The 24,864-nt window shown below is 38.8% G+C and overlaps 5 protein-coding genes across 6 annotated transcripts; 1 reads left to right on the forward strand and 4 right to left on the reverse strand.

The window, feature by feature from the left end:
- Window positions 1-19: 19 nt before the first annotated feature.
- Window positions 20-2,842, reverse strand: gatd1 (glutamine amidotransferase class 1 domain containing 1). Its single transcript, XM_085359253.1, has 7 exons — window positions 2,675-2,842; window positions 2,457-2,533; window positions 1,295-1,400; window positions 1,094-1,201; window positions 900-991; window positions 704-797; window positions 20-602 (listed from the first exon to the last, which is right to left on the reverse strand). Exons 1-7 carry the CDS (start codon window positions 2,721-2,723, stop codon window positions 487-489), a joined length of 642 nt encoding a protein of 213 aa, XP_085215379.1. The 5' UTR covers window positions 2,724-2,842; the 3' UTR covers window positions 20-486.
- A 128-nt stretch (window positions 2,843-2,970) lies between these two features.
- cd151 (CD151 molecule) lies at window positions 2,971-7,431 on the reverse strand. Of its 2 annotated transcripts, XM_085359251.1 has the most exons (9): window positions 7,296-7,431; window positions 6,354-6,438; window positions 5,744-5,935; window positions 5,040-5,114; window positions 4,635-4,655; window positions 4,284-4,388; window positions 4,000-4,155; window positions 3,808-3,894; window positions 2,973-3,709 (listed from the first exon to the last, which is right to left on the reverse strand). In XM_085359251.1, the coding sequence occupies exons 2-9, from the start codon at window positions 6,435-6,437 to the stop codon at window positions 3,650-3,652; spliced, it is 780 nt and encodes a 259-aa protein (XP_085215377.1). In that variant the 5' UTR covers window position 6,438; window positions 7,296-7,431; the 3' UTR covers window positions 2,973-3,649. The 2 variants fall into 2 exon arrangements, with proteins under 2 accessions (XP_085215378.1, XP_085215377.1); XM_085359252.1 differs by lacking the exon at window positions 4,635-4,655 and having other exon boundaries at window positions 2,971-3,709.
- A 303-nt stretch (window positions 7,432-7,734) lies between these two features.
- On the reverse strand, window positions 7,735-17,797 carry cracr2b (calcium release activated channel regulator 2B). Its single transcript, XM_085357502.1, has 18 exons — window positions 17,744-17,797; window positions 15,794-16,050; window positions 15,383-15,494; window positions 15,137-15,284; window positions 14,536-14,682; window positions 14,349-14,439; window positions 14,168-14,263; window positions 13,902-14,089; window positions 12,165-12,236; window positions 11,417-11,471; window positions 10,263-10,342; window positions 10,047-10,167; window positions 9,693-9,819; window positions 9,485-9,566; window positions 9,298-9,412; window positions 8,571-8,678; window positions 8,404-8,480; window positions 7,735-7,909 (listed from the first exon to the last, which is right to left on the reverse strand). Exons 2-18 carry the CDS (start codon window positions 16,046-16,048, stop codon window positions 7,825-7,827), a joined length of 1,959 nt encoding a protein of 652 aa, XP_085213628.1. The 5' UTR covers window positions 16,049-16,050; window positions 17,744-17,797; the 3' UTR covers window positions 7,735-7,824.
- A 1,353-nt stretch (window positions 17,798-19,150) lies between these two features.
- Window positions 19,151-20,479, forward strand: tmem138 (transmembrane protein 138). The gene is made up of 4 exons (XM_085357503.1): window positions 19,151-19,278; window positions 19,948-20,119; window positions 20,205-20,280; window positions 20,367-20,479. The coding sequence occupies exons 1-4, from the start codon at window positions 19,151-19,153 to the stop codon at window positions 20,477-20,479; spliced, it is 489 nt and encodes a 162-aa protein (XP_085213629.1).
- A 1,172-nt stretch (window positions 20,480-21,651) lies between these two features.
- tmem258 (transmembrane protein 258) lies at window positions 21,652-23,508 on the reverse strand. The gene is made up of 4 exons (XM_085357504.1): window positions 23,453-23,508; window positions 23,044-23,153; window positions 21,782-21,910; window positions 21,652-21,685 (listed from the first exon to the last, which is right to left on the reverse strand). The coding sequence occupies exons 1-3, from the start codon at window positions 23,453-23,455 to the stop codon at window positions 21,784-21,786; spliced, it is 240 nt and encodes a 79-aa protein (XP_085213630.1). The 5' UTR covers window positions 23,456-23,508; the 3' UTR covers window positions 21,652-21,685; window positions 21,782-21,783.
- Between the last annotated feature and the right edge of the window lie 1,356 nt (window positions 23,509-24,864).

Raw genomic sequence — 24,864 nt, forward strand, 5'->3', positions numbered from 1 at the left:
AAAAGGTACTTCAGTGTATTTTATTTATTTTCTGTGATGATACGATTTAAAAAAAGAAAGAAAAAAAGTACAGATTAGTACATCTCTGCATTCAACAAAAGAAGCTGCATGATTATCAGTATGTATCCATTTTAATTAAGGGTTTATTTATATTTGGAGGCCTTCAGACATCTGCAGCATCGCTTCAGTCCAATGGCTAAAATCATCTGTGCTCTTAAAAAGATTCATCCATCAGCAACAATACATCTGCTCCTGATGCTTTATTTTTTATTATGTTTGAATCTACACAATCCTGTTGCTTTTACTCGGTTTATAATAACAGCATCAACAAATAACCAAGTGGTATGTTGCAGTTTTGCCAAACATCTCTTTCTGACCCAGCATTTTTCTGATACTTGTTCAAAATAAATGTTTAATTACATGAATATAAAAGTGGGACGACAAAGCTGTCGAATCGGAGCATTCCTCGTGTATTATTTCAGGTTTTTATTTGGCATTACAGAGCAGGATTAGATTATTTACAGCGAGCAAGGTTGATTGCATGTTCTGTCCAGTTATGAGGTGCCTGTCTACGACCACATGCATGGCATCTTCTTGACTTGCTGCAAAAAAAAAAAAAAAACCCCACAGAGACGAACATCAGACTGTTTTAGAAATAATTATTTGGTATTTGACTCTTCTGTTATTAGCAGGGTAAGCTCACCTGTGTACGATCCACCGCTGTCTTTCACGAAGTCTTCTACAATCAAGGGCAGGTTGGCAAAATCAGGTTCCCGCACCAGTTCAAACACTGAAGGCTATTAAGATCAACAAGTTGGTGTTACTAAATACAGCAAACATGTGATAGCTGAACAAATATATGGGTTATATTTCCCCTAGTGAGTTCACCAAACACTAACCCCTGTTAAGCTGTAGCCACTGAAAATCCACCTCTGTCCTTCAGTGGCACAACACAGTGCAGACACTCCCTGTCCCACTGCACACACCGGCTCTGCACAGAGGGGAAAAAAACCAAGCAAACCACATGTACATGTGTTCCTAAAAAAACAACAAGAAAAATACATACAGATGTTAAAACAAGCCCCAAGCTCACTTTGTTGAGAGATGAAGTGCGCGAGAATGCGGTGCAGAGAGCCGCTGTGTGCCAGGTCATTCAGCGCTCCAGGGCAGTGTGGGATGAGCAGTGCCTGGTATCGGGCACCTTAAAAGGGGTCATCGTGACACAAGTGAGCAGATAGTAGTTAAAGCAGCAGACATGAAAACGGCCGAATGGGCATGAAATAAATATTCTCACCATCTATGGATTCAAGTTTGGCTGGTGTTGCGTAGGGTTTCACACTGAAGTCCTGCACCCATCTAGCTGTGCTTTCATCAACCCCAACAAAGTCTATTGGCTTCCCCTGCAACCACAGAAACACTTCTGTACAGGGTAACATCACACACCCAGGGTAATGATCACAAAGTGGACAAGAACTATTTCCAAGAACTGGGTTGCATCTTAAAGCGCATGTCCGTGACCTTTCAGATGTAGTAGTAGGGTGAAAGCAGGGTATAAAAGACAACTTTTTTTTCGGGTGTGTAAGTCCATCTCTACAAACATGGATCTAATAATGTATCTTTGTTGCGATAATATTTAAATTCTTGAAACTGGTGGTTGATAAATATTTTAAACTCAGGGTTCTGATCATTTTACCTGCCCTACCAGGATGAGCTACCAGTAGGAGAAAAAAAATGGATTTTGCGATTGGCAATGTAGCTGCAATTTTATAACAAACTTGGATTTCAGGAAAAAACACTTTTTTTTTTTTTAGTAACACCCATATATTTGTATAAATGTGATGCTACTGTTGCACAGGGACAATGGGTGTCACAGTGAAACGAGGTACTTGTTTGTCCTGGAGTTTCTTTTTCTTCTTTCATTCATCACCCTTGATTATACCGCTGGTCTTTTTTTTTTTTTTTTTTTTTTAAATCCTACAAGATACATCACTTTCTAATTTTAGCAACACTCCACTGACTAAGAAGCACCACTCTGTGGTCCTTTTGGTAACTATCTATTCTACATGCACCTATTTCAAAGTTATTTGAATGAACTTTAATTTCAGTACTCACCAGGACATAAAAACCGCATACAAGGAATCACCACAAAAGTTTAGTGATAAAGAGATTGCTGAATTTCCCCAAAATAAGGTACCCCCCCCCCCCCCCCCCAAGAAAATATCGTGGAATTTTTTTTCTTTACCACCATATTTAAAAACAAACAAACGAAAAGAAAAAGTAAAAAAAAGAAAAAGAAAAGACGTGTTTATTTATTTATTTAAATTTCTCCTTTGATTTTTTTTTTTTTTTAATCTGCGCAGTTGTCATGGAGACTGTCTACGTAAGTACGGACTAACGCGCTTAGGTCACGACAGCTGTTCGTGTATCTGCTATTTGCTTGTCAGGTGGAGTCTTACCCCTGGTGTGGCTGTCTGTAGGTTAAAGACCGGACTACAAAGGCTGAAGGACTGATGGAAAGATTTCGCAGACACCCCTGAATAAACAAAATGTGTGAGATAAAACGCTTTAGAGAGCTCATGCTAGTTCTGCAGCTCTAAGTAAGTCAAAGCTAACGGACAAATTCATGAATGATTGAGAACAGCCGAGCTGTTCAAAGTAAAGCTAACGGGCTCACCTTGAGAAGAAGCACTCGCCACTATCAAACACGTTGGTTTCGCTGACATTTTAATAATATTTGCTTTAAATTATAAAGAAAAACCTTGAGGGTGAGACGATGCAAAAGAAATACGCGAGGAGGGTGTACAGTCAGCTGACAACAACATCCGCTTATAAGTTTCAAAATAAAAGTTCAGTCGGAGAAATTATCTGAGAATTTGGGTGGAAATTATAAGGAAGTATCTTTTATTTGCATCCAACAAAGAAAAATAGTTCTTTATATTAGTTTTTTAAATACACATTTGTAATGACTATACATAAAAAAGCAATTAAAAAGACAAACAGAGAAGCGGCCACAACATGCTCATATTGCTCTGCTTTTTAAATATACACCACTCATTTTAAAGAGTTAAAAATCCTTTGTGACCTAAATTAAAGAATACATAAACACATGCAAAGCTGTTTTTGCGAGAACAAATGAGCAGTGCTGTCCAGCAGCATCGCAGTGTTTGAAGTAACTATGCAGCATCGTAGGACTGTGGGAAAAAATACTTTTTTGGGGTGGTGGGGTTATAATAATTTGGAAAACATTTTAGAAGTTGTGTTAAATTTTGTGATGTTTAAAAAAACTACAGTGATCCCTACAAGGGTGTCACAGTGGTGTGGTGGTTAGCATTATCATAGCAAGAAGATTCTGGGTGCAAATCCAACCTGGGGCCTTTCTGTGTGGAGTTTGCATGTTCTCTGCAGGTACTCCAACTTCCACCGACAGTGTGCACAAGGTTGGGTTAATTGGTGATTCTAAATTCTGTTGGTGTGAATGGTTGTCTGTCCTCATGTATTAGCCCTGTGACAGATTGGTGACCTGTCCAATGGTGTACCCTCCCTCTCGCCATATGACTGCTAGGATAAGCTCCAGCACCCATCCCCACGGTCATGAATTGGACAATTGGAAGAAAATGAATAGATGGATGGGGAGGGGGGAAGTACAAAATTAGTATGGATCTTCTTTCAAATTCCGGTAAAGGCAGCATGTAAACATCATCCCCAGAAGCTGAAACAAAACAGACACAAAGACCTCATTATTTCCAGACTCCATTAAAATAGATGTTCATATTTATCTCCGTTTTGCTCAGCAGTAAAAGCTTTCACCTGTAGAAATGCAATCCCTATACCAACTGCACCGAGAATATATAACTGACTCAAGAGGAATTCCTCTAACTTCATGATGCAGCCTCCCTGAGAGCACAAGAACAGGGGAGAAAAAAAAGAATAAATAATAATATCTTGTTATCATGTGAAATTTAGCCACGCTGCGTCGATGGAGAGCTTTCTCGTTTTTACCTCCACTCTGTAGATGTTGGAGGGATGGTCCCTGCGGCCGCAGAGTTCACCTGGAGTTTTACAGCAGCTATCGGGAACAAGACGCTCGTTCTCTGCTGCCTGGATCCACACACTGTCGCTCCAGTCTGAGAAGTTGTGGCTACCACAACACTTAAACTGAGAGGGAAAATAATGAGAAAATTGCAGTTAACACAGAATTTCATTATTAATCATGTCCATTCTTACTGATGTTACTCATTTTTTTATTCGAGCCTTTTTCTGAAACAAATTCTCCTTTTCCACACCTCCTGATGTAGTTTGTCCACAGCCTGTGTGATGCTCTCCTCTCCTGGCTGCTGGTATTTCTGCTGCATGGTCACTTTCAGGTTCTGTTTGAGCTCTTCATCCAGCTGTGAGACAGGAGAAGCTCTTTAGTACCTCCCATCAACAAAAATAGCTCCTGATCAAGTTTCCTCCTTCCCCCGTAACATTCCTGTCTACCTGAGCAATACCCACAGATAACTCAAAATATATGAGCACAGATTCTATGACCTCACTCCCTGATTCTAATGAAGACTCTTGCAAATAAAAATAACCTCAACCTGTCAGAACTAAAACAGACTGATATAAAGGAGAAACACACTGCAGTAGATTACCTGGTAGCAGAAAGGGAAACACTAGAGCAAGAAAAAAGGGGGAAGAAAGAGAGGCGTGAGAAGGATGGGGGAAAAATGGACAAATGAACATGCACAGAAAAGCATGTAAAACACACTTCACAAAGGAGTGCAGCAACTGAGTGGTTGTTAGATTTGACATTAAAATGATGCAAAGCTAGGAGAAATACTTGAAAGGAAAGTAGAATTAATAAAATACACATAATGCAAGCAGAAAGACAAAAAAAAAAGACATTTGTAATTTCTGGGGTGAAATTTAAATGATGAATAGATATAACCATAAAAAGTACTGGAAGCTGTGCAAGTTATAGCAAAATAAACTGTATGTCACTATTTACTTTTGTCTCTATATACAAACAGATACAAATAGAAAGTATGGCACCTCACCTCTTGGTAGTTAATATATGCCAGAACACCAGCAATGATTTCCAGAAGGAAAATACAGAGCAACAAGATCAGATACTGTAGGCAGAGACATAACAAAAATGACTATGAATACAGTGAAATGCCATTATTTTGCACCATTTTGCAGGTATAATGTCACTGAACATATCTGTGCATGGCTAAAAAATACAAACATCATACTCCAGAAAATAAGTGATTAAATGGTGGGAAAGGAAGGTGCTCATTATAAAGATTGCGGGGAGTATGACCATAGAGATATACCACTGAGTCTGAGTGATATCCTCACAGACCCTCTGTCTGTCTGTCTGTCTGTCTCACTCACACACACTCTTAAGTCCAAGCAGCAGCTTGTGATGCCCTTCATTCCTCTGGCATGAGCCACACTCTATATCTAAACTCTTAAAGACACACTGTGCATGACTTTATCTGTTATATCTGACAGGCATGCCTGGCATAATGAGCTGCACTGAGTGCAGGCAGACGAGACAGAAGGTCACCAAGGATTAGCTTTCAATACACAACCTGGACCAGGGGGTGAGAGTATATAAACATGGACTTAAAAGTGCCATGGTTTCTCATGTGGACTAATGAAAAAAGGATTTCAGCTTCTGTGGAGTGAAGTGAAACGGGCAAGAAAAATCAGTTTTTCTGTAACAGGTAGTATTTTGTGGGCGTGGTCACCGTACCACAATCAAAAGACTCTTCATCTCGTTCAGCGTGGCACAGCAGCCGATTATCCCGGTCACTATCACGATGACTCCAGCAGCTATCAGGATGTACGCCGAAGTTGCATAGAAGCTGGAGCTCAGCAAACTGATGTAGTCGCTCTTTTCCACCAGAGTCCACACGCCCACCGCCAACACAGCCCCACCTGCCAGCTGACAGAACATACCGTTACCAGCTCAACTCAAACCAGATGCTCGTAGTGAGAATGCAGCACATAAGTTATAACTTTGCTCTTAAAATGTGATCACACTGGACAACGCCTCATTCTTTCAGTGTAAGCCCTGAGAGACTAGAACATCAGTCTATTCTTAAAGCCTAAAGGAAATTGCAGTTAATAAAGTAAAAATAAGTAAATAAAAAAGTTTGTATGTTTTTTTTTCCGTTTTTTTTTTAAATGTGTCTGTGTACAAAGGAAGTCATCTTAATGTCTATGGCATTTTAAGCACTGCACAAATTTAATGTTGCAACTTTAAATCAATTACAACTGACTGAATTAAGATGACATCGTTCAAAAGTTGCTTTTGTAATCTAAAATTCAGTGAAAATCTTTGCACTTTTATATCAACCTACCCAGAAAAGAACATTGAAAAGAAAAAGAAGATACTTCAGACAAATCGTCCCGCAGGCGTGCTTTTTTTCACGTCGAACTTCCATTCTGTTAAAAAAGGGGAATTATTAATGTTAGCAGTGTTCAAGCTGATACAGTAAAGAAACAACCAAATATTCGATGGCACATCTCAGTCTCCCCCTAAAGGGATTACTACAAGATACTGAGAGCAAAACTGCAGGCTATACCCCCCCCCACTGCAAGATTTACACAGATTTCTGTTCCTATCCTTTATAATGGAAAGCTGTATTAGTGTCATATGTGATGTAGTTATACATGCAGTTTATTTGTATATCAGTTTCCTCTTTCAGTTCCCTTTAGTCCTGCCTTTGCCGTGGGTTGTGACAGCTATTGTTGAGATTGTACCTTAGTCTTTGTGCAGTAGCTCGAGGTGCTATAAGAGTGCAATGGAAAAGAGCTCAGAGATGAAATCAAATATGTTGTGGGGAAAACATACTTAACGTCCTGTGTCACATATCATCCAGCAGACACACATCCGTCCCCCGTTTCAGTAACATAATCTGATCGTCTCATTCTTCAGTGATTTTGTGTTAGCTTTTCACTCTTTACTTCAGGCTCAAGTCAAATGTTGTTATTCTTGCCTAAACAGAACTTTCCTGGTGCTTCTATTTTGAGAGAAGTCATGATCCTGAGCATCATGGGAAATGTTTTTCTTTTCTGTTTTTTATATTTTAAACACAAATGAACATCTTTGTTTACAAACATATATAAAGAACAGTTAAAAAGATAACACGTATAAACCTGATTAAAATATACTTTTAAGACAATCTTAATGTGTAAGTACGACTGAAAACAATATCACCGTGGTCATATTCAGAGTTATTTTTAACTCATTATGTCATGGAAAAACTGCTCTGTTTTCACACAGACCAAAATACTCCTACCTGGTTTAGATGGTGGACCTCCCAAAGGATGTAGATTATCAGGGTAACGTCTTCTCAGAGTCCGCCGACCTCAGCGTCCAACTGTCTTTGAAGGTTGAGCAACAATGTAAGTTCTCAGCTGACAGTCACACTCGAGCCTCCCACTCAAGGGTCTGAGCGTCTGTCCTCTTTTGGCACAACAGGCTGCTCGCCCCTCTGCAAGCTGTACTTGTCTGCCCCCAGCTGGTTTCCCATGCATACGAGCTCTACTTGCTTTAAAGCATGCAGCTTAAAGGTTTAACTGATTTTTTTTAAGACACATGACAAAAGAGCAGTCATCAAAAATAGATTTTATTAGACATTTCTGAAAGATGCATAAACCCAAAGGAAAACATTATTCTATTCAGTAAACTTGTTCACAGAAAAATGCCTGATGTGACGTCACGACGTGGTGATCTGCTGTTGGTGTGGGATACAACGTGGCTCCACTGAACCAAAGAAGAACACCTGGAGGCAGTTTCAGTCTTTTCAAAAGCCTGTCCTCAACTGTTCATGCACAGCAACTTCTTTTAGGCATGGTTTCAGTCAGTAGAAGTGCATCTTCACACTGGCGTTCATGCTGAGTTACCAACATCCTAAAATGTACAGAAACCGCAACATATGAGAAGAAAAATCTGTGATCTTACTGTAATATCAGAGGAAGTTCATCCAGCTACCAGTTTATTAGGTAATTAATAGATTAACAGTAGTGGAATCTATTATGGAATCTGAGATAGAATATATGTATGCTGAATTGCTTGCTACTTTGATCCCTTTGTCGATTCGTCAGATAAAACAACTACCATGGCAATTTTAAAAATGTTACCAAAGCCTCCCTCTGAAGATTTGCGTGCATAAAACAAACAAAACAAAACAAAACAAAACAAAAGACAACATTTACACTCAGCACCTCCCTCTTCTCATTTATTATTAGCCTTTGATAGGATGTTTAATAGGGATTACATTTAAAAGTCACAAATGGGCAAAGCTACAACAGAAAAGTACAGAAGGATTATCTGTAATATTATATAAATGCTCCAGAGGATTTTCATAATGTGATTCTGTAAATCACAAATATGTGATGCCATACCCTGCCAGGTGATTCATTAGTTCCTCCACGTTCAATCCATTCCTGGCACTGCACTCATAAAACAAAGCTTGATGTTGCTGTATAACCAAAAAAAATAGACTTTTCTTTTTATACATTTGTGGCTTTCCAATTTTAGAAATTTGGGTGAATAGTCTAATGCGCCTCACCTCTGCCAGTTTTTGACCCTCTTCTGTTCTCACTTCTCTACACTGATTGTCAGCCAAGTCCAGCTTGTTCCCCAGCAGCATTAGTACAGCACCTTCACACATCTTCTCCTGAGACAAACATACAGCGGGTTTATAGTACACGCTATACATAAAGGAGATACACCAAAGAGGTCACCCCAATAATATATATAAAAACTGAGCAGCTCCTTCAGTGGGAGACTGCAGCACCCACGGTGTGGGACGGAGAGATTTCGCAGGTCTTTCCTCCCCACTGCTGTCAGACTCCACAACAAAGACTTTTGCAGCTGATCAAACCCTCACACGTGCAATAAGACTGCTATATGTGCAATTCTAATACAATTCTTCTTCTGACGAAGTTGTACTTTTGTATTTTCTTACTCAGTTGTATATAGCATTTGTATTTCTATTTTATTCTATTGTATATATTATTCTATTCTATTTTATTGTATTGTATATAGTATTTTATTTTATTTTATTGCATTCCAGTGTTTTTCTAATTTCTGCTACATAACTTTGCACTTTTGCTGTAACAAAACAAATTTCCCACCTGTGGGACTAATAAAGGTCATCTTATATAAAAAAGGAATCAAAGTTAGGACTGAGATTCGTGCATCGCCATTACGTCAGTAACTTTCACGTATATTCAAATAAAGATCCACTGTTTTGCATGCTTTTACATCAAACCATGGTAGTGCCGCCTACTCACCCTGATGGAGTCCATCCATCCTCTCACTGCAGTGAAGGAGGCGGAGTGCGTTACATCATACATGGCAAGGATGCCGTCGGCCTTTCGGTAGTACTGCTCGGTGATGCTGCGAAACCTAAAAAACAGATTCGATGTAAAACATTCTGCACCTCGGATGATTTTGTGTGCTTGTGTAAACATGTCTGACCTCTCCTGCCCTGCAGTGTCCCACAGCTGCAGGATGATGGTGGTGGAGTCCACAGTTATAGTCTTCATCTTAAAATCTATACCTATGAACAACAAAGCCTTATGACTTCATGCTCGACTTCAATACATATATCAAACATTTACTTCAACATACACACAGTAGTTTTCTATACACTGATGAGCACGTACATCGCTGTGAAAAGACTTACCAATGGTAGTGCTGACTTTACTGTCGGAGCGCCCTGTGCAATAATACTGGATGAAGGAGCTCTTACCCACCCCCGAGTTACCCAGAAACACAACCTTGAACACTTGCTGAGTACTGACAGCTTTGCTCTAGAATTCAGATAAAAGAATCAAAGGTGACATTTTGATCAATCTAATATTTGAAAAGTTTAATTTTTATTTTTTTTTGAGTGACCAGTGGTTGTTTAAGCCCTAAACCAAAAGCCTCAAAACATAATTTCCATCATTACTGCTCAGTTTTGTTGCTGCATCTGCGCTATTCAATAATTATTTCTCAGATATATTATGTGTATTTGTAGATTTTACATTTTCCCTACCTGAGTTTGGGTCTGTTCAACATTTTCACCCCTGACTCTACATGACGGTTGGTGTTTCTTGGATGATATTGTCACCTCTGTCTTTTTGTCCTGCTCCAACTCATCAGCAGAGCATGGCTGTCTTCAGAATCAATAAATACACAAAATTAGTGGCTGCCTATATCCATCTGCTACATCACTGCAAAAATGACAAACAGATGCACTATTTATACAAACCTTTTCATTGGCTTGTCCTCCAGTAAGTAGTTACCTATAACTGACCCTCTCTTCTGCAAAGCCTGTGTGACATTTGGAGTCTACAAGGTTTTTGTAGAAAGTGAGGCAGAAGAAATATGTAGCATTAGGATTTCATACTCGTCCACAGATTTATAAAGTATTAAAGATTTATGGATGTAGCATGGTGCATATCCAAGGTAAATGCGCTTTGAACCGAACCGCTCAGTGCGATGTCTGGTGAAAACCAAACACAGGATATCAGCACAAAAGCCTCATGTGGTGGTGGAGGGTTTATGATTTGGGTGTTTTGTAGCCACAGACTTGGACATATTGGCTTCATTCAAAACGACTACTTCAAGTTATTGTGCTGAACTCTACAAACTACTGAATTATGTCTATGGTGTACTTGATTTTATCACAGGACTGCACTCATGAGTGTGTGATCTCTGTAGTAATTCCACTTGCTTCCACTGGTAAACTATTTACAGTGTACATTTAAAATGCAGGAATGCAGTCCAACTATGATTATTCATTTATTTTTAACTGTGCACTCGTGTTTGTAGATTTAAAAAAATACAATAGGTAAATAAAGAAAGAGGCAGTCTTTGCGTCAAGGTTGATTTTTTTTTTTAAAATAAATACTCATGAGATTATTTGCACATTTTATACAAAAATGCTTCATGTTTGTTTTGTGAAACAACAAGGATGAGCTGAACCTGCTGAAAGTTGCTAAATTAGATTATCAGTCATGAAAAGTCTGAGAAAAAGTTTTATTAGATTGAAAAAAAAAATACTTAGTTCACCTGAATTTGTACAGTGAAATGTGACCAATAAACATAAATATAAATAGAACATTTTCTTTTCCTTCAAGTTGACACAGGACAGAATAAACGTCTAGTCAACAAAATCCTTCAGTTCACTGAGCACATCCACAGAAAAACAACATTGCAAAAGGCTGTGTCAGCAACATTAATTAATAACCAAAAAAATAACAGCTGCCCATATAAATAATAACAGATGATGTAAAACATGAATCTATTCCAAGTTTTAGCTTAGGGTGGATCAACCTGCTGTGTCCACAGCATACAAACATCTTCACTAGGTAGGTAATATGTTAAGGGCAGAGGAGGAAGGACAGCATGTCTGTGACTAACCCTCTTCTGAGACTGTTGGGCGTCTTTCTCATCTCGCAGCCTTTTGTTCATATCCCTGACACACACACACACACACACACACACACACACAAAAGAAATCTATTTAGAGACATCCTCACATGGTGAGACCCGTGTCTCAAATGGTGAATTAAATTTTAAAAAAGAAAAAAAAAAAAAAAAAGACCACGGGTAAGTTTGAATAGTGCATTTTCCTTGGGAAGCTTCCTAACTGAGAAATGTGAAAAGGAAATATCTGCACGGCATCCGCAGTAGGAGCTGTTTGAACTCTCCAAAAAATAAGGAAAGGCGCTTTGATGCTTCCTTTATTACAGGATACACCGGACCAATCTTATTAAAGGAGACAAGATGGTGCTGTCCCAAAATCATTTCATGCCATAACCTACTGATATGTTTTGAATTTTTAAAAACAGCTTGTTAAATGCACAGGAAAGGAAACTGACATTTGATAGAGTGGGTTTCACTTTACATTAGCAGTGTCTATTGCTGTATTGCCAATGTGCTTTCTGCTACAGGTCTCATTCAATGAAGTGATATTTTTCACTGACTGTTCTCATTTCTATGACCTGCATAAAACAACAAGGTGAGATGAAGATATGAGTTTTGTAGTTTATCTTATGGCGGTGTTAAGGAGTCTAGTGTAAGTGTGGCGGGATTTTTGGACTATTCAAACATACCTGTAGTCTGTGAACTTGGCATTAACTGAAACAGCAGACAGTTTTAGACTTACCTCAATATCTCCAGTTGTCTCAAAAGACTCTCTTTCTCTTTCTTCATGTTCCTTGACACCTTCATCACGTTTCTAAGTGAAGCAAACAAAAGATTTGAAATCTTTACTTGATCCACATGTCTTAGCTAATTACTGACCTATTTCTAATCTTTTATTTAAAGAAATCTTGAAGGAGTTGTTGTAAAATGGCCAACTGATCATTTGCAAGTAGAGGTTCAGCCTTCTCACCATAGCACAGAAACAGCACTAGTGAAGGTTACAAATGATGTTCCAGTGGCCTCTGACAGCAGACTCATCTCTATCCTTGTCCTGTTAGACCTCATTGCAGCATTTGATACCGCTAACCACAACATTTTACTAGAGATTAGAACACACTGCTCATCTTAAAGGGCCTTTAATACATATGGTACCTGGTAGAGATATATGTGAGATGCACTGGTTTAAATCATAGATAATCATGAAAATGGGGAATCTTTTTAAAACATGGAAGTTAGTCATGGAGCTCCACAGGGCTCTGAGTGGGAACCAATAGTTTTTAATATTATGCATGCTTCCCTTAGACAATATTGTTAAAAAAACACTGCATACATTTTCATAGTTATGAAGATGATACCCAGCATTATTTATCCATGAAGCCAGATGATAAAAATCTACTACTATCTAAAATGGGTTGATCTGATATCCTCGTGTTGGTGTTGTTCCCAGATCATCATACTAAATGTTGTTCCAGGATCAACATTGCAAGTGACCAATCAGAATGTTGTGACGTCATACTTTTGCGACTTCGGGAAAAACCGGCGTAAAACAAAAAACTGTACTAAAGCTGCGTGAAACCGCCTCTGTCCGCCGATCAACGGACCCTGACCCTAACCCTAACCGTAACCCTTTAATAAACAGTAAGCAGAATTGATATTGTCCTTGCAACATTGGAATTTCATAAATGCACGAATGGCTTGGCGCGCAAAAGAATAACGTCACAACAATGTGATTGGTCACTTGCAATGTTGAACCGGGAACAACATTTTCATGATGGTCTGGGAACAACACCAACACGAGGATATCAGATCATCCTCTAAAATACGTCCTTCAGCGAGCACATTAAACAAATGTTTTCTTTAATTGCTGCTTTCATTCATTTGCACAGTGCCTCTAAAATCAGAAGTGTTCCTGTCTCAGAGTGATTCTGAAAAAAATAGCTTCTACATTTATTACTTGTAGGCTAGAGTATTCTAATTCACTATCATCAGGTTGTCTTAAAAGCTTCCTGATAAGCCTTCAGTTGATCCAGAACACTGCAACAAGAGTACAAACCAGGACTAGAAACAAAGAGCACATGTTTCTCCCATATCAACTTCTCTTCATCACCCGCCTGTTAAATTCAGAATAGAATTTATAATCCTTCTCTTCACACTAAAACTCTTGACTGACTCAGATGTCTGCCCCTACCTGAGCCTGGTTCAGTCAGAGGTTTCTTCCTGTTAAAAGCGAGTTTTCCTTCCTTTTGTTGCAAAGTGCTTGCTTATAGAAGGTTGTGTGATTGTTGGGGTTTCTTTCTAATATTATCTCCCTTACAATATGCAGGGCATGGGGTCTGTCATTGTGAATTGGTGCCAAATAAATTAAAGTAAATGAAATTAAAATTAAAAAAAAAAATGTTTCAGCCATACCACATGCAGACAATGTTTTTAATGACTTCAAAGCTGGTGCTAAGGCATCATCTGGACCTTGGTTAATCACCTCTGTCTGGCCAGTTGTTCTTGCGCATTGCTGATCTGCGCCAAGTTGAGCTGAGCCAACGCAGCCTGCAACTGTTCTTTGTTGCGCTCCACCTGCTCCTGTAACTGCATGTTGAGGTCCTGAAGCTGCTGGTTCTGCTCTTTGATGTTTACTTGCTCGTGGCTCAGCTGGCGCATTCGGGTCTCAAGCTGAGAACAAAGACAGATCCTGTTCGCATTAAAATATAACGCCCTTCATAATGGCATGAGTACAGTTCGGATGCCTACCTCCGTCTGTTTTTTCAGTGTATTCTCCAACTCCTGTTCCCGCATCCTCAGCTCCTCCTCAAGTATTTTCCCTTTCTCCTTCTGTTTAATACTGTCCTTGATTTCACAATAAATTCATTAAATGCTAATTTGAGGTACACCTGCTAAAAGGAACAACAGTGCAACTACCACATATCTATACCTGAGCAAGGAGCTTCTCTCTCTCCTCTCTGATTTGACTTTCCATTTCCTCATATATAGACCGAACAACCTGATCATGTTCGCTCTCCCGTCTAATGCAGAAAAAAACAACAACACAAAATCTCAGCATAATCCAAACACTCACAGTTAAACTACTTAAAATGAATGTACTGGAAGGAAGGTGTGACCTGCGTAAGGCTTGTTCCAGACTGTCTCTCTCTTTCATGGTGTCTTGTAAATGGGACACTGCATGGACCAAGATGCCCTCTAGGACGCTCAGCATCTCTGGTCGGTCTCTCTGGAGCTCACACCACAGAGTACACAGCTCCTGTTGACTGACACACAGCACAATACACAACTGTTAATGTGACCGAAAAACAAAACTAACTGTGACTGCACGACATCACTTGTTTACATGAAAAGAGAAGGTGCTGAGTTTAAATGCTGAACTGCATAAATACATTTACATATTGAAGAAGTCCTTGAAGATTCCTTTAAATAAACAGTCCTTTGAAACATTACCATCTCCTAATGCACATTACATTAAACCTTGAAGTAGCAGAAGACCACGCCTGGTGTCAATTTTTCAGTCAAAAATAAAACTCAATTGCAGGAGATGATGCATTTAAACCATTTTATGAGAACAGTATGAACATAGTGTATATGCTAACATTTGAGGATGAAGGTGACGTTACTGTACACAGCTGCTGCAGTGAAACTGAATGGGGAGATCTTGGTGGACAGTTTAAAGGGAAGCTAATGGTAAAGATTTTAGGGCAGAGTACTCACTCTTTGAAAAGTTTGTCAGTGCCAAGTTCCATTAGTATGTTTACAAATCTAACAGCACTGGGGTCCTGAGAAAAGTCCGCCTCGTCCAGTTCTTCTTCTGCTTCATCATGATCCAGGTCTGTCACCTCCTCCAGCTCCACCTGCTCACCTACACCACAGAAAATAGAACCGAGGAATAACATAATGTGCTTATTTAATCATCCGCTTTTAAAACTGTTCTAAAATGACTGAGTGCAGCGTGCTCACCGAGCCCAGTGTTGAACTCCACAGGAGTGAGGTAACCATTGCCCTCTCTGTCCAGACTGTCAAAGACTGTTTCTAGCTGTTCAGGGGTCAGTGGCAACTCCCACTGTAACCTCTAAAAGCACAATAATATTAGTAATAACAAGAAAAACTTTAATCAAATATCAATTTGATAATCAGACTTTCGAAAGTGCTGTGAGAAACAGTCAAAAATAATCAGAAGGACAAGGTCATGAAAGCTGAGAATAAGTTAAAATAAAGTTAAAAAGTAAGAAAGAGAACACAAGAAGAAAAGGAGGATCATGAAAATACAAAACATTAGTGCATAGAAAACTGAGCAAGTAGAGGAGATGACAAAGTTCAAGACTCTGCAGTCAGTCTAAACGTTGCTCCTCTACCACATTAGCTGCTCACCTGCATGTCCTGCTTTGTGATGAACCCTTTTCCCTCTTTGTCACAGAGCAGAAACAGCTGTTTGGCCTTGCTCATGGTCTTTGCCAGTGGGCTCAGTGGAACTGGCTCCCTGCTGCGGGGTGAAGCTAGCGGACTACGCCCGTGGCCTGATCTGGGGCTCCCAGGAGGCAGAGTCCGCGCTCTGGGGCTCAGTTGCACTGCCTCGCCACTGCCTTCACCCACCAGCACCTCATCATCGTCCAGCCACTTAGACATTGCTGCACAGAGACAGATGGGTGTGGGTTTGAATGTGTCTATCATTAAGTACAGGCTATGTAAACATGCTTATCTTCTAGTATATCACATGATAGAGAACACACGATCGTAATAATATTTCAGCTATGCTAAATTTATTCATCCAGGAATAACGCTGCTTGTCCGGCACAGTTTTAGAATTACATTTGCTTACATTTTTGGGTCTACTTTTTAGTATTGCAAGATAGTGCAAGAAACAGGACCTTGACCCTCCCTTGTCAAACAAGAGGTGCAGAAAAAACTAGCTATTGACTCTACACATCATGTGAGCTCCTGTGACCGGCTGTCTGATCAGTCGTGTCTATGCTACATTTTAGGACATTTTTTAGGAATGCAGTGCGACAAACTTTGATAAAGAAAATGGTTTTCATAGAACACATTTTGTTCTATAAACATTTTCATAGATAATTTTGAATCCCCTGAAAGGCTTGACAAGAACTCCTCATTCAGATGAGCCAGTTGTCCTCACTGTTTATATAGATTAAAAAAATCTAACCTATGAATGAGCACCAGGATGCGTGGAAGGTAAAAAAACAGGATGGTGTCATGTGAAAAGAATTAGTGTCCTCGAATGGGAGGGAGGATAGCTACGGGAGAGGAGATGCAAATTAAACATTTGCAGTTGTTTGCATTGTCAGAACAACCACAATTGCAAACAAATTTTACTTGCAGGAATTGTTGGGGGAAAAACAGCCTCCATGACAACATGACTGTTCATATAAAACAGTGATTTATAAGGGTTACCAGCGTCACACATGATCATTCTTCAAGTAAGATGACATTGCTATTACTCAGGATAGCCATTTCAGTGTAAACACAACTAAACATACTACTAAACTGATCCAGAAGTAAGAACTACTTTCTTTCTGGACATCCTTACGCTACATTGAATTAAAAAAAGGTCTGCCTCAGTGGTTGATAAAATATTGCCTTTCTTTCCATGGCGTGCTATCTATGAAGGCATAAAATCCAAAACACTGATTATCGCAGTAAATTATCGTACTGATTATCTATGAAGCCTTCAAAACTTGGGTGTAATAAGGGATATACTGCAATTTCAGATAAGAGACCTGTGTAAACACTGTATGCTGAGGATTTTGTATGACACCTCAGATTCCCAATAAGCCAAAGGTCATATCAAAACTTTTAAGCACTTAAAAACACTTCTTAGTAAGCTCTAAGTTTGGTGCAAATGTAGGCAGCCCCGGGGAGTGAGACAACATGCTGTAGGGTACAAAAATAACTGAGGCAAACTTAAGAGTCAAGCATTAGATCACATCCTGTCTGACTGTGTGAATGTATTTAGAACATATGTTGAACATGTGCTGAGTTCCTCTTCATTAAATGCGACAGTTTGTAAAATGCAGTTCAGCGTTGATGGCTGTAATTTAGCAAGATCACTCACAATTAATTAAAGTGAGTAAATATGCCCCGTTTTAGAGCAAAGTGTCAAGCACGGGAAACTAAAACCAGCGAAAGGAGACGTGTACATTTATTATTAACGGGGGAGAGAACCTGCACTACAAAACAACAGGTTGTCAACTTGACACAACACAGAGAAGGTGGCGATTAGCGCGACGAATAGCATTTCTAAATGACTCGCTTTACTGCGCTGTTTGACAACTCTAGGAAGTTGAAGAAACTTTCACAACTTACCTGCGGTGTGCTGAACTCAGGTCTCCAGTCATTACCTTTGATCACCTCGGAGGCATTCAAAGACTTACTCACGCCGCTGGGTGGCAGTGACGACCTCGCGTGACAGGGAGATTACCGTAATATATGCCGCAGCACGGCGGATTTGAGACACTCGGAAATTTCTACTAAGTTGTTACGCTTATTCGTTCAGTTTTTAGAAAGCAACCATCCAAGTTTCCACGATACACATTAATGCCCTGCCAAATTGGTGAAAATTAATTACTTTGGGAATTTTGTATTTTTGCTTAATTCTCGGAAAAAAACGTACTACCGTTATTACGGTAACAAGAAGCGTTACCATGGAATTAGCGGAAATACATCTGCTAATGCCGAAAATCAGAAGTAGATGCTTGAATAGCGGCGTTTGCGAATAAAAAGAGAGGTTTTTGTGATTTATTAGTGCTTTCTGCCTCACGCAGACTTGGTTTCATCATTTTTGTCTCGTAAGTATATGTCAGTTAAATTATGTTTGTGAAGCCTGCTTGCGTAACAATGAGCAGCAATGTTGTGTTAGCGTAGCAAACGTGTCTGGGGGGAGTTCATCGCCAGACGGGTGATTTGTTGTGGAAAAGATAAGCCTATAGTTCCTCTATTATCCGTCTTTTGGATTAACTCCAGACTGGACTAAAAGGGCAACCGTAAGATGTAGATTAGATAGATGAAAAGAAAACAAGAACGAGTACTTCGAAAACAGCGACTAAACAAGAGGTGTTTCAGTCTGAGTAAGTTTACTTGGGTCAGATCTATAATACTAATAGTGACCTTTCCATGCCCGCCTGTGTAACAACACGAGCACGTTGACCTTACGTGATTAGGTTCAATGCTTATTTGGCTCGACTGAGACAGAAATTTCATCAACCCCTCGTTCACAGTGGAGATGGCTAGCGGGCTAAGATATGAGTTGGACGAGGTGGGCATTTTCATCGCTTTTAAAATGTCTTTGTTGTTTCAGTTGCTTCTCTTCTTCCTCTCAGGTAGTGCAGCATATCTGGAGATTTCCCACATCTGAGATGTCAGCATGCTGCTTTTGGCAGGATTGAATACATTTCATCAGATATCTTGGACAGGCAGCACTCATCGCAGAAATATTTTTTTCATCTAGGACAACTAACATGTTCAGTGACAGCGGAGCAAACCGGATTGGAGAATATAATATGTACAATTTAACGTAAAAGCGACCAGTGCTTACTGCAAATGGATTATTGTGGCTCATTAATGTCTTGCTCCAGATAAGTCGTTTATTGCTGAAGTATGTAGGAGGGTAGAGTTGACCAAAGACGTCGGTTTCACCACCAAATACCAAGAAAAAAGGAGACTTTGAAGAGAATACACCGTGGAGCTGTGGGGTTGCACCACCAGCCCTTGAAGATGCTTCAGACCGGCAACTTCTCACTGGTGCTGCTGATCCAGCTGACACTGTTGGCCTATGACCTCTTTGTCAACTCTTTCAGTGAACTTCTGAGAGGAGCAGCTGTCATCCAACTTGTGCTTTTCATGTGAGTCACAGAGCTCTGTGCTGATGAGATTGAATTATTTTATAACCGATTAACAAACACATGCACAATTTCTCAATTTTTTTTTTTTACTACATACAGAGTTAGAGATATTTGATGTCATCTTTCATTATATGAATTGAGATCTCTAGAATTTGATAGATGTTCTAACAATGTGCATTTTTTTGTGTTTATGTCACTTGCTTTTCTTGTTTTTAGTGCATTATAATGAATGTTACTGCTAAATTTAATAGGTTAATAAGTACTAAAATGTGATGGTTACATTAAATATTTAACGTTTTCAGATGCAAGTTAAGCCCTTGTTTATTAATCATCTAATTCTTCTCATCTAATGCAATAGACGACTTAAAGCCCAGGCTTATGCTGATTTAATACTAAAAAATCTATTAATAATAATAAAATAATACTTTTATTCCTGAAAGGTTACTCTTTGTACCATTTATGTGTCATTTATTAAGTGGTTGGTTTCTGTTACATAGCCAGTTTTCCTGACATCAAACATTTTGCACTCATTAGAAGAATTCTTGGCTGTTACACGGACAGCGTCTCACTTTAATGTCTGACATGCAATCTAGTTTTTGTCGGTATGATATCAATAAAAAAGAAAGCCGTACTTAAAAAAATTAACTATTAAAAAAACTGTGTTTGCAGCATCCAGGACATTGCCATCTTGTTCAACGTGATCATCATCCTCCTGATGATGTTCAACACGTACGTGTTCCAGGTCGGCCTGGTGTCGCTGCTTCTGGAGAGGTTCAGGGCCCTGCTGGTATTCTCTACTCTTTACCTGACCCTTAGCATCTGCTTCCACTGCTTGGTGCTGGTATGCTTTCAAACTGTTGTTTGCAAATTAGAAGTCATATATGAAGATCCATCTTCTGAGACTTTTTTGTTTTCCTTTTTGCCAGAACCTAAGATGGCTTAATTCAAACAGTTTTGTTTGGACAGATGGTCTCCAAGCTCTTTTTGTTTTTCAGAGAACAGGTAATTGGCGAATTAATTTCAGAGATACATCTCCCACCCCAGCTATTCTGTTGTCACTGACTAACTGTGCTTCTTTCTGTTAACAGCGGCTGTGTTTTATTACTACTTATACAAACGTACAGCAGAGTACATGGGAGACCCGAGGCTGTACGAGGACTCTCTGTGGCTGCGTGATGCCTTCGCCAGAGCTCGTCAGTGAAGCAGAGACACTTTTTAAGAAACTGTGGAAAAACATATCACTGGGCATCACTAGCTAATCCTTCCTTTGGATAATTTTTTTTTAACCCATTTTTATATTTGGAAATCCTTTCACTATTAACCATATCTAACAAAGCAACACTGACATGTGTGTGTGTGTGTATATAAATATATACACATATATATATATATATATTACACACAAATGGAACTTAATAACTCATAACAGGGATGAAGCAAAGTGTCAACCGCTGTTTGTTTACTGGCTCTTTGTAGCCAAGAAGCTGTGGGTTAAATGGTTTACAGTGGCAGGTAAGCCAAGTGTGGCTTGTGAGTATCATATTAATAAGGATGAGTCAGTTAATCTATGTGGCCTTGTAAATCAGTTTGGGTTGCAGACAAGACTGCAACACACTGAGAGAATGTTTTGAAAATGACCAGGTGTAAATGCAGATTTTGCCTCGTAGAACAAGTTCTTTTTTTTTTTAACTGTTTCAATGGGTAGCTTTTAGAAGAGCATATGCTCATAGTTTTGTTGGAAAGCAGGTTTCCCCTGCAGTGAAAGATCAGGTGGTCTCTTTTGCCTTATGTAAAATTAGTATGTGCTGTTTACACTATTGTTATTTTAATAATTCAATTTTCACGTGAACTCACTTTTCTTTATTTGGAGATCTTTGAATTGTGTCTCCGCTGCTTTTATTAAATAAGCCATCTCTAATTCCAGTGTAATCCTTTCATCTCGGGGGTATTCAGTATTATCCAGGAGACAAGGTGAAACAGACTGCTCTATTTTTAACACAAAGATTAATCAGGGATTGAGGGTTTTAGGCGCCACTACTGAAACACACCGCGAATAGCCCCGTGTGTGTCAAAATAACCTTGGATTTCTTAAAGAAGTGACAGGTTACGTTCCACCTCAGGTCTGGGCAGATCCCAACACATCAACACTTTATATAACCGTAAAATCTGTTTCATTATGGGATGTGTTGATTATTGTAAACACTGAAGCTGTCAGGATGAACAAAGAAACACACCAAAGGTTGTACAAATCCCCTTTACTTGTGAAACAAAATCCAGAGTCCATGTGATCCCAAAATATTGTCAGTGCAGTCCAATTAATCCAAAGTCCAGTTCATGTTGTGTGTGATGTCCTTTGTTACACTGGAATGTGTCTTTCATTTCTTTTCTTTTTTTTAAAGTCAGTCACCTGAAACGGCAGAAAACAATGAGTGTTGATGGTTTCAGCAACTCTAAATTAAAACTACTGCATTTAAAAAAAAATAAGGACAGAGTTTGAATGTACCTTCATACATATATCCCAACCCAGAGTAGTAGGAACAGCACACCAAACCCCATGAAAAGTGATGCCACGAGGGAGATCAGCAGCTCTTTGTAGACGTCCCGTGTGTATTTTGTTGATGTCACCTCATAGCTGATGAAAAGCTAAGGCCAACTCAAAGATTAGAGTCTTTGTTCTATTTTAAGCCTAATCTCTTATGCAGCACTGCTGAATATAGTTATGCAACCGGTTTATTATACATGATGTACTGCCTTCATTATTTAAAAAAAAAATTGTGACAGCTCAATCTAAAATTAAGATTTTTAAAATAAACAGATTGGATACCACTGCTTAATTGGCATGAACTAGATGTTTATCTAACATCAAAAACTACTTCTTTAACAACCACTTATTGCAAAAATCCTTAACTCATAAAGTCAACATTAAAGTTTGATTTATACAGTATTTTTCAAAAAATAGCTGAATAAATAAAAATATTCTTATGGCGTAAAATGCTTAAAAAGTGAACATATAAACAGGGTGGTTGGCATACATTAATTATCTAATTCCACTCACCGGAGCCTCAGTCATTTACATAATCTCTATATCATCTGATAAAGAAATCTAAACAGACTAATGAAATGAAATCAACTTGCAAAACAAACAAATGGGTAATGCCATGAGACGCACAATAACATGTTAATCGTCCTTGCATAACATGGCTTGATTCACATCCTGCAATACTTAATTTTAGACATATTCCCTACCCCAGTTTGGGAGACAACCTCTTTATTTAAAAAAAATTAAAATAAAAATAAAAATCAGGCTTGCAGCTTTCTTTTCATAAAGCTGGTAGTTTTGCTAGATTGTTTGACTGTGTAACTGCTCATTATTTACGCTGATATAGGCTCAGAATACTGAGCTGTTTCTACCCCACTACTCTGTGTTGATAACATTCATCTTTCCCAAAGTCTGTCCTCTATGCTCTCCTCTTTTGTCTTCCTTCCCCTCAGGCAGTCGACAGCTGTCCCTCCCTAAACCTAGTTCTGCTAACGTTTCTTCCTGTAAAAAAATGGGTTCTTCCACCCCAGTGTCTCCAAGTACTGGCTCACAGGCAATCATCTGATTATTGGGGTTTACTGTCCAATGGCATCGACTATGAAAACAAGTTCCAGTATGAAGTTTTGTTTTCTTTAATTACTGCACTTAGTGACGACTTTGGCCAGCTCTGATGCAAGTTAACTTACAGTAAATCGACTGCAACATTCAAAAATTAAAAAGGATACACGAAGAACCAGGCGGTGAAGAACATGCCGATAGCCAGCAGCACCACAGTGAGGTGGGGGAACACAGCCGGGTTCACCGGGCTGGTGTATCTGGTCATGGCCTCGAGTTCCTACAGCCACAGAAGAAAAACAAAACAAAACAGAAACAAGCCGGCACAAGGGTTAAAAAAAAAGTTGTTGCTCTAATTCACACTCCAGCCATAATACAGAGAATCTTCAAAGGAGTGCTGCAAATGAGCTAGTATCTCATTTAGCTAACACATCGGCTAACGTCAATGATTTTCACTGATAACAAGGTTTCATATAAAACTCATTTTTTACTGGTTCATTGCAGAATCACATTCAAAGATAAAACGTCTATATTTAAGAGTCAAAGTAAATTAAATAATATTAAAGCGACAGTTGCTACCATTTTGTAATGAAGCGGAGCTCCTGCTGCTGCACAGATGAAAAGGCCACGTACTGACTAACACTTCCTGGTATCCTGACGCACAGATGACGTTTAAGGAAGGGGACATTCTCCCTGCTCATTTTAGCCTTTCAGGCGCTTATTTCTTTGAGTGTGTCTTTCTCCTGGACTGTCGATTTTCAGGTCTACATGTCCACTCTACATGTGCCGAAACTGTCATATTCCGCTATGCTAATCATTTGCTGGATTTTGCTGTGTTGATTGCCAGCTACCTACCTGCTACCTACCAGGCAAATTTCAGGGTTAATTGTTGTGGTAAAGACTGTTCATAAACCGTCGACTGCCATCTAACGGGCTGAATGAACAGCTTTTTTTTTTTTTTTTTTAGCTCACCGTTTGTTTCTTTCTGATTTATCTCGGGTTAGTAGCTCGAAATTTCACAGTCACTTAGAAGTGAGGGGAATTTTCAAGATACTTAGTAAGTGAAAATAATGAGATAATAACTAAAATGATTCCATACACATCCATAGTGGTCTTATAGAGCAGGTAGACTAAACAGCATAAAATGAAATAAAACCTCAGGAAATGTAATAGTAAATTTATTTACTGCATGCATTTATAGTGTTACAGCATATTTATTGACAAAAGCTTTGAAAATGAAAAGTAGTGATATTAATGTAGTCACTGAGCTTTAGTCTTTTGCGTTTTTTTTGCTTTACACATGGGCCTTTTAATATATGCATGTTTTAATGTTTATCAATCATTCCTTGGCTCCAGTAGCTGAAAGTTAATATATTATTGATATCAAAATCAACTACAAAAAACAAACAAACAAAAAAAAACCCCCAACAATATGCTAAAAACACACCCGATAAAAAGGAGCATTGGTAGTGACAAAAAAAATGAAGCTATACAGTTACAAACAACCCAGTTCTACCAAAGTGTCTGACACCAGTCTGGTGCACTGGATACAGCAAAAGCCTTTTTCGTATATATATATATATATATATATATATATACAGTGCAAAAAGTGCTACAGTGGTTTCATTATGCTAGCTGGTGAATTATAAATAAGCTAAAATAATACCATATACCCACTGAAGTCATAATAATTATAGTGAAAGCATGTACAGAATTTTCATATTATTACAGAGTCCATAAACTTTATCTGATGGCTTTTCCTATTTAATATAAATGTGTTTTTTTTTCTTCATAAAGACACATACGGGACAAGGATTGAAAAGCAAATTTCAGTAAATGCAACAAAACCACAACGTCTGAAGTTAAATGGAGATTTCCTTTGAGACAAGTGAAGCTAATACAAAACAAAAACATAATACAAATCAGTTATATCAAACATATTATCACTGCATATACTTAGCTGTATAAGCAAAGGAAAAATTGTTTTAAAA

The sequence above is a fragment of the Diplotaxodon limnothrissa genome, linkage group LG7 (genome assembly GCF_057381915.1).
Source record: "Diplotaxodon limnothrissa isolate DT_005_m linkage group LG7, D_limnothrissa_male_GT1.1, whole genome shotgun sequence".
Taxonomy (NCBI): Eukaryota; Metazoa; Chordata; class Actinopteri; order Cichliformes; family Cichlidae; genus Diplotaxodon; species Diplotaxodon limnothrissa.

Coding starts and splice junctions, on each gene's coding strand:
- gatd1 (XM_085359253.1), bottom strand. CDS start 2,723: ATGTCAGCGAAACCAACGTGTTTGATAGTGGCGAGTGCTTCTTCTCAA. Junction 1,401..2,456: donor TACAGACAGCCACACCAGGG/GTAAGACTCCAC, acceptor CTGTGGTTGCAG/GGGAAGCCAATAGACTTTGT. Junction 798..899: donor GTGGCTACAGCTTAACAGGG/GTTAGTGTTTGG, acceptor TGATCTTAATAG/CCTTCAGTGTTTGAACTGGT.
- cd151 (XM_085359251.1), bottom strand. CDS start 6,437: ATGGAAGTTCGACGTGAAAAAAAGCACGCCTGCGGGACGATTTGTCTG. Junction 4,656..5,039: donor CATATATTAACTACCAAGAG/GTGAGGTGCCAT, acceptor TTCTTGCTCTAG/TGTTTCCCTTTCTGCTACCA. Junction 4,156..4,283: donor TGGACAAACTACATCAGGAG/GTGTGGAAAAGG, acceptor TTTCCCTCTCAG/TTTAAGTGTTGTGGTAGCCA.
- cracr2b (XM_085357502.1), bottom strand. CDS start 16,048: ATGTCTAAGTGGCTGGACGATGATGAGGTGCTGGTGGGTGAAGGCAGT. Junction 14,264..14,348: donor GAGAGAAGCTCCTTGCTCAG/GTATAGATATGT, acceptor TGTGAAATCAAG/GACAGTATTAAACAGAAGGA. Junction 11,472..12,164: donor AGACAACTGGAGATATTGAG/GTAAGTCTAAAA, acceptor TGTGTGTGTCAG/GGATATGAACAAAAGGCTGC.
- tmem138 (XM_085357503.1), top strand. CDS start 19,151: ATGCTTCAGACCGGCAACTTCTCACTGGTGCTGCTGATCCAGCTGACA. Junction 20,120..20,204: donor GCTTCCACTGCTTGGTGCTG/GTATGCTTTCAA, acceptor CCTTTTTGCCAG/AACCTAAGATGGCTTAATTC. Junction 20,281..20,366: donor TTTTGTTTTTCAGAGAACAG/GTAATTGGCGAA, acceptor TTCTGTTAACAG/CGGCTGTGTTTTATTACTAC.
- tmem258 (XM_085357504.1), bottom strand. Junction 21,911..23,043: donor TTCACCGCCTGGTTCTTCGT/GTATCCTTTTTA, acceptor GCTTTTCATCAG/CTATGAGGTGACATCAACAA.